The sequence below is a fragment of the Octopus bimaculoides genome, chromosome 1 (genome assembly GCF_001194135.2).
Source record: "Octopus bimaculoides isolate UCB-OBI-ISO-001 chromosome 1, ASM119413v2, whole genome shotgun sequence".
In the NCBI taxonomy this organism is placed as follows: Eukaryota; Metazoa; Mollusca; class Cephalopoda; order Octopoda; family Octopodidae; genus Octopus; species Octopus bimaculoides.
This window is the reverse complement of record NC_068981.1, coordinates 147,442,776-147,450,385: the sequence shown is the minus strand read 5'-3', so window position 1 is coordinate 147,450,385 and position 7,610 is coordinate 147,442,776. Positions and strand designations below refer to the sequence as shown.

The 7,610-nt window shown below is 32.0% G+C and overlaps 1 protein-coding gene across 2 annotated transcripts in view; it reads left to right on the top strand.

Moving 5' to 3' along the window:
- LOC106881381 (zinc finger MYND domain-containing protein 19) overlaps positions 1 to 7,610 on the top strand; it is a 233,309-nt gene that overhangs the window by 112,834 nt on the left and 112,865 nt on the right. For both annotated transcript variants that reach the window (XM_014931862.2, XM_014931790.2), the window contains exon 2: positions 5,461 to 5,520. In XM_014931862.2, coding sequence (XP_014787348.1) covers positions 5,461 to 5,520 — 60 coding nt within the window. The remainder of the gene's footprint in view (positions 1 to 5,460; positions 5,521 to 7,610) is intronic.

Here is a 7,610-nt window from a genome sequence, read left to right as displayed (position 1 = left end):
TTTAAACTTGTTCTAACTAGGATAGCTTTTATATCTTCTATGGCAATAAAAGATAAACAGGAGATGTTTACTTTCTCAAAAGAATTGTACAAAAAAAAAATGACAATGCAAGAAAATAGCTTTCTTTGTATTGTATGTCTATTTTTTTAAGTTTTCAACAGTTTCTGTCTTACATATTGTTATTATTTAAAAAATCAATATTAGAAAATGTTAGAAATGATTATTATTTTTAGATATCAAAAAAATTTTTTTTCCAGTAAATTGATTTTAATGACACCAGTTTTTATTAATCATAGAATTCATTTTTGTTTTTGTTTTTTCTTTTAAATTCACTTCCAACTTATGAACAATAACAGTAAAATCTCAATGGCATCATTAAAATTACCTGATTAGTTATTTAGATGTAACTTTTTTTTTTACAGATGTTTCCTGCTGGGAACATCTGTAGATTAGTACACACAACTTTAAATGTAATCAATAAGTTTAGTCAAGTTGTTGTTTAACCCTAGGTCAACCATGACTGAATAGACCTTTGATCAAAAACATTCAAAACATGATTGTCCTCTTTTTTTCTTTTTTCTTTTTTTTTTCTTTTTTTTCATATTTTTAAGGTATAGTGTATACATGAGTGTTATCCTATTCTAATGGTATTTTGGAGTATGATCAGAGGAGGATTGGCTACTATTTCTACTATGTTTAGTGACCACATAGAGTTCATGTAAATAATTTTGGTGAGTTAGTGGAGAGTTGTGTGTGTGTGTGTTCCCCCAGTCAGCTTAGAAAACCAATTTCCTCCTGATCACCTGCATTAAGATGCAGACAGTGAAAATGCTGTTGATAAAAATCTGAGTTAAATGTTAATTAGATCATTAATTGGCTAAGTGTCTAAGTTGAAGAATTGTTAATATGATTATAATTGCTTGGACTATTAACTTGATTGTTACATATGAATATTATTTTTAATGTTTATATCTATATTAATTTGGTGAGCTGGCAGAGTTGTTACTGCTTAGCAGTATTTCTTATGACTTTATATTCTAAGTTCAAATGCTGCCAGGGTCAACTAAATAAGTACAAGTTGGGCACTGCGATTGATTTAATGGACTTAGCCTCTCCCCACAAAATTGCTGGCCTTATGCCAAAATTTGAAACCAATATTTATAAATAAAAAAATCTACTCTACATTTTGATTGGCATCATCTTTGTTCACCATCAGGTGGGGTATATTATTCTTGGATATAAACACCATACTTTTAATCCAGTTTTGTACTATATACACAGCCAAGAAAAAAATGCTTGATGACAACCAGTAATCAAACTGATAAAAATTGTAAATATAAATATGAAATAGATGTTTTATCTTTAAAAATAGTTGGAAGAATTATATTCTTGATACAAGTTTGGTTTAGAAAAATCGACTAGTTATGAGAAGGTGTGTACCAGTCACATGCGATATGAAAACTGAGTTATTGCTATTCCCCAGATCAGCACTGATTAAACAGAATTATGTTTATCTCAGACTACATGGCCTTTCTTCTGGTGTCTTTTTTTTTTCTTCTTTTTCTCTCAAGTAATAGATATCTCCATCTCACATCATCCAAAACTAACCACTTTTTCTGGATTCTTCTTCCCCTGAGTCTCAGCCCTTTCCTCATCTACTTTTTTCCTGCAGATGTTAACTTACAAATATTTAAACCAAACATCAACTTCATCAATCCCATAGGACCAGCAAAGGACATCAGCATTGCAGTTCCTCCTGAATGCACTATTAATAGAAATAACAAAAAAAAAAACCAGTCTGATTTGTGAAGGGGAAGTGGATGTACTGGGATGAACATGTATGGTTGGATGACAGCTTTTCTGAGAAAAAAGTGTTCTTCTGCGTACAATGTAAGATACATGGACATTAAAATGATGATTAAGATTAAGTTTTAAATAGGTTATTTCCACTTTGGTTGAAGAATATTTAATTCACTTTACAGTGTGTATTGGTACTTTTTTTGTGTGTGTGTACCACCAGCACTAGAAGGGTTGCCAAGTAAGTTGCATAACAGAAAAAGAATAGGAAATAATCCCCGCAATTAACTGGGAGAATTTGGGAGTGGGAGGTGGTCTAATGTCTGAAAGGAAAAGGTAAACAGGAAGGGGACTGGGTCAAGGGTGAACTTTAGGAAACGCACCCAAAATCCAGGTGATGGTATTAAAATGGATGGTGTATTCAGCTTGCCACTTAAGAAAATTGATAATGCTTAGGAAAAATATTTGAATTTTTGTTTATATTTTGAAAATATGTATATATAATTCTTGTTTTGTTTTTTTATTTTATCCTTGAATTTTAAAAAATCTAAAAAAATCTATAGTTAAAATCCCACCAAGGACTTACAATCCTTAATAAGTTCTCTTTTTTTTTTCTGCATTCATTTGGAAGTATTGCATTTACTACAAATCTTAAGCTATTTTTGCTGTTAATATTTTTACAAAACCCTTGATAGCATCTAAGCACTAAAGTGAAGAATGTTTTAATTGGCTGGCAGAGAAATCTTGACGATATATGCATACTTTTTACTTGATACTTTTTTGATTCTAAAAATTTATCTATTTCTGTTTTGCTTTAAATTTCACTTTGCAAAGGTAACTTCATACATGAGAATGTAAAATAACTCTAAGAAATCTTAGTTTCTCATGTTGAAGGGGGGGGGGGGGATTTATATATCTTTCTATTCCGTACACCATCTTTCTAAGTTTTTATAATTTCTAAGGAACTAATTTGGTATCAGAAACAAAATTCCAAAGGATTTTCTTGTTATACTCTCCACTTAATATCTTTTAACTTCTCTTGGAATGTATATTAAAAAAAGTTTGTGTGTTTCCTGCTTGATTAGGTATGATATTGATTTATTTCTTTAGCACCTACCTTCTTTATATAATTGGCTCTTGTCACTCTGATTATCAGGTTGTCAAACTGCCCAAAGCAGGTGTGCTGTTTACTAGTTTCCTTGCCAATCATATATGCTAACACAAAGATTTGCTATAATCTTGCAAAGTAGAAGAGTGATAGAATTTGTCCTCTTGCCAAAAACTTGAATTGTGCATGAAAAATAATCATTAACAAGAAGAATATCTGTCAGTTTCTTGTTACTCATCATCTTCAAGATTGTCATCCTTTGTATTTTAGATGTTTCCCCCCAGGAATGTCTAGTAGAACCCACTAAAACACTGGGTACATGGTCTTTGTCTTCAGAATAACTAAAGGCAATACATGTGGGTTTTTTTATTTTGTAGCCCCTACATACAAAATAATTAAAATTCCATGTCACACCATGGATTCTTAATTTTTTGATGGAATTGTATCAGCATTGTCATGATATATGGCATGACTGGGGGAGTCTGTTCTTCTGCAGGTCTGACCATAGTTGATTTGTTTCAGAAGGAGTGAAAGAAACAGGATATTTTTTTTTTTATAGTTAAAGGAAAAGGAGAATCACTTCCAGTACTTGATTTGTATTTTATTTATTGACTCTGAAAGAGTGAAACATAAAGTTGGCCTTGGCAGGATTAGATCTCAGAGAGCTGGAATAATTACTGCAAAACAATCTATGTGATACAACCTTTACCAACAGGCTGCCTAATGATTCACCATCTAACAAGATAGTGAACACATAAAAAAAAAATCAACTGGCAATATAAGATTTAGTTAAATTTCAGTATAGAGCTGATTACTACAAACTATACAAAGAATTTAAGTCATACAGGCAATTTCATAGGAATAAAATTATGCTTTGTGATATTAAACTCTTATTATCATGTATGGTAAATTTAGATAATGATGAAAATTAATATCTAATTATAGTCTTACATTGTTGTAAGTTATTTCTTTCCAAACTTCAATTATTTCCCATAATCTGTTTCAGTAAAATTCCTTTGTAGAAATAGGTGGAGTGTGACCATGAAGTTCTTTGTTTTGTTTGGTTATGTGTTTTTGGGGAGGTTTTTTTCTCTCTTTGTCTGTGAATGAATACTCAATCATCTGTAACAAAAGAAGCAGCAGTTAAGAGGATGCTAATGAAAGCCTGCTTTTAATTTTAACTATAAATATTCCTCCTTCATTGGAGCATTATCCAAATCTTGTTTTTGTTTTCATATCTACTGCTCAAGTACTTTCTCAAGTGAATCTATTATAATTATTATTCCGAACAACAATGTTTTTTGATTTGAACAGGTGGCATCTGAAACAAACTATTTTACTTTTACCACTTCTCTCTAAATATCTTTATAATGTTTTCAATTTTGTTTTAAGTTATAAGCCTATATGAAAATGTTAATTATCTTTTGGAGATAATTAACAAGTAAATTTTTGATTTGTTAGAAACTGCCAAGTGGAAATAATCTTGTTCATTCTCTCCTTTTATTGCTTTTTCACATTTCCTAGCAAACTCTGATGACTATATAACATTTTAAAAATTATTTATAGTTTGTAATAGGAAATAATTCTAACATTGTACTCATGGTAAACTTGTATGGTAGTTGTTCAGTTATTGGGTTTTCTGTAGTTGGTGTGTGTGAACTAAACGCAGGCATGCATGTGTGCGTACACACATACACATGTAGCATAAATGTTGTGAATACCAGTTTGATTGAGAAAATACCATTTGTATATTATTTTAATACCCCCACCTGATCTTTGGATATCTTAAATGGTGGTCATTCTGTTGCAAGCATTTAGGTCAGGTTTCCACTTCCTGACCCAGAAGCAAGTGATGGTAGAAGATATAGTTATTGCACTTCCCTCCCTGACTATACAGTAAAATCTCTCTCTCTCCATATATGCATAACCACCTTTACAATACTGTCTGTGATGTGTGTATGTGGACAGACAGGCAGTCTAGTCTAGGTGATAATCTTCTAACCAATGGCAATGGCAGCAACTGTTGTTGTTTTTAAAATCTAGCTGTTAAAATGCATCCAACAATTTGTGACAATGTCTTAATTTACAGTTGCACAGCTCATGCTAGCAATTAAATAATGAGCAATGATGTCTCTATGAACTAAGAGGAGGAATATAATCTAATGTTTTGCACCAGATTCTGTAGCATTAAATTGATAATCACTCCCAGAAAATCTGGTACCTTATACACTGCAGTTACTTCTATAGTCGTGTCTAACCCAGAGAAAGATTTACAACTAATACGAACTTAGGATCTCTAAGCTAGTTGTCGAATATTTTGTCCAATCAGCTATTTTGCTTTCATTTCTCCATGGAAACTGGATGTAAGTGAAGAAACTTTTTGGTTTATTCTTATTTCTATAGTTTCTTGAAGTTTTCTCGAAATGTTCCAAAATGTTAAATTAGTTTGATTTTTGCATCAGTATAATTAAAGGAAATTTTGTTTCAAAGCTAATATTGAATTTGCAAAGCTTTTGTAGTAAATTAATTTCAATTTATTTTTTCTTTAATTTCAGTCCAAATATGCACTGCTAGATGAAAGAGATATTTCTTTAATGGCCCAATATGCAATTGAGGTAAGTAGACTTCCTTTTGCTTTTGTCAATTAAGGTTGGTTATGAATTTGAGAAAGTAATTTATTAATGGCTGAAAGTTTAGGTTTTTGTACATGTGTGTGATTTTATGAGGTGTATAAACATGTAATTTCAAAAACAAAAAAATACTGGAGAAAGAGACAGAATCAGGACTGAAGTCCATCGATTAACAACCATATGTTTTATACTATTATCAACATTTTATAACTATGTAAAACTACTTATGTATTATTCAGAATTGTGTTTAAAACACTATTAATGGTAGTCATTATTTTTGACATGTACATAAGCATTTGTTGAGTGAACTTTTTCAAGACTGAAGGAATGTAGACACAACAGCTTGCTTTAACACCACTCAATGCACTCATTGCATCCTCAAAATTCTTCTGGAAATGAGACAGTCCATTACAAATGAAGAATTCAGCCTTTTATAGCATGTGTAGATATATGATACCAGAGGTTTTATTATTGTTGGTGCTGATGGGGTTGGTGGGAAAGGGACCATGTTTAGTGTATAAATTTTTGTTTAAATTCTTTGCCTGTGGAGACAGGGTAGGGCAGTAACCATAACTGATGATGCTTATTAAGACAGAAACACATATCTACAACTGTCCTCTTATCTTTTTACATCAGTAACATGTCATCTTTAGAGAAATTCTTGATTCTTGAGATTAGCTTCCTTTCTCATATGAAGCTATATCCATTTGCCATTTACTAATTGTTACATGTCCTCCAGAGGCAGAAATAATTTCAATAAATCAAGAATTTTTGTTGTATATTCCACTGACCACTCTGAGTATTTTCTTAGCTTATTTTTGTTTCATATCTAATATATATGTATGTGTATATGTGTGTGTGTGAATATATATATGTATATAATATATATATGTGTGTGTGTGTGTGTATATGCATGTATATATATGTATATGTGTGTATGTGTATATATATTTATATGAGTATATAAATAATTTATATTTATATATACATACTTATATGTACATACTTACATATATATGTATATACATATGCATATATGGGCACAGGACATCACAGAACGTAAACAACATGAAATACAAAATATGAAAACATAGAATACAAACTTTTTTGTGAACTATGAAAGAAACAAATGGAAAACCAGACAAGCAACATAAAAAAACTGACCCTTCATCAGTTGTCGGCTATTTTACTACTCCGTATTTCAAGCAATTCACGACAAGATATGTCTTCGACAAAAAAAACAGTTGCTCCTGCAAAGCAAATTAAATAAAATTTGGGATTTTGCAGAGGGTCAAAGTTGGTAGCAAAAACAGGACAGTGAAAACAAACAGGAAGGGCTGCTAAGCCTAAAAGGGGTGAGTTGGCGAACGCGGAGGAACAAGCTCTAACATGCAACACACAAGAATGCGTCTAGTCCCTACGGCTGATCGGAAGGAAACAAAGAAAAGATGGCCGAGAGAGCAAAGGAGGAAGAGTGAGGGAGAGAGAAGAACAGACAGAGAAGAGCAAAGGGGAAAGGAAAAGAATTAGAGAAAGGATGAGAGAGAAAAGAAGCAAACATGGGAGATAACAAGAATTAGAAAAAGGAAGAGAGAGGAAACGAAATTAGTAAGAGAAAACTTACTTGGAAATAGATGTGTAGCGTTTGTATGTATATATATATTTATATATTTTAATATATGTGTGTGTGTGTGTATATCAATATGTGTGTGTATGTATATATATATATATATATATATATATCATCATTATCATTTAACGTCCGCTTTCCATGCTAGCATGGGTTGGACGATTTGACTGAGAACTGGTGAAACCGGATGGCTACACCAGGCTCCAATCTGATTTGGCAGAGTTTCTACAGCTGGATGCCCTTCCTAATGCCAACCACTCTGAGAGTGTAGTGGGTGCTTTTACGTGCCACTCGCACGAAGGCCAGTCAGGCGGTACTGGCAACAGCCACGCTCAAATGGTGTATTTTATGTGCCACCCACACAAGAGCCAGTCCAGAGGCACTGGCAACGATCTCGTTATATTTATATATATATATATATATATATATATATATATATATATAT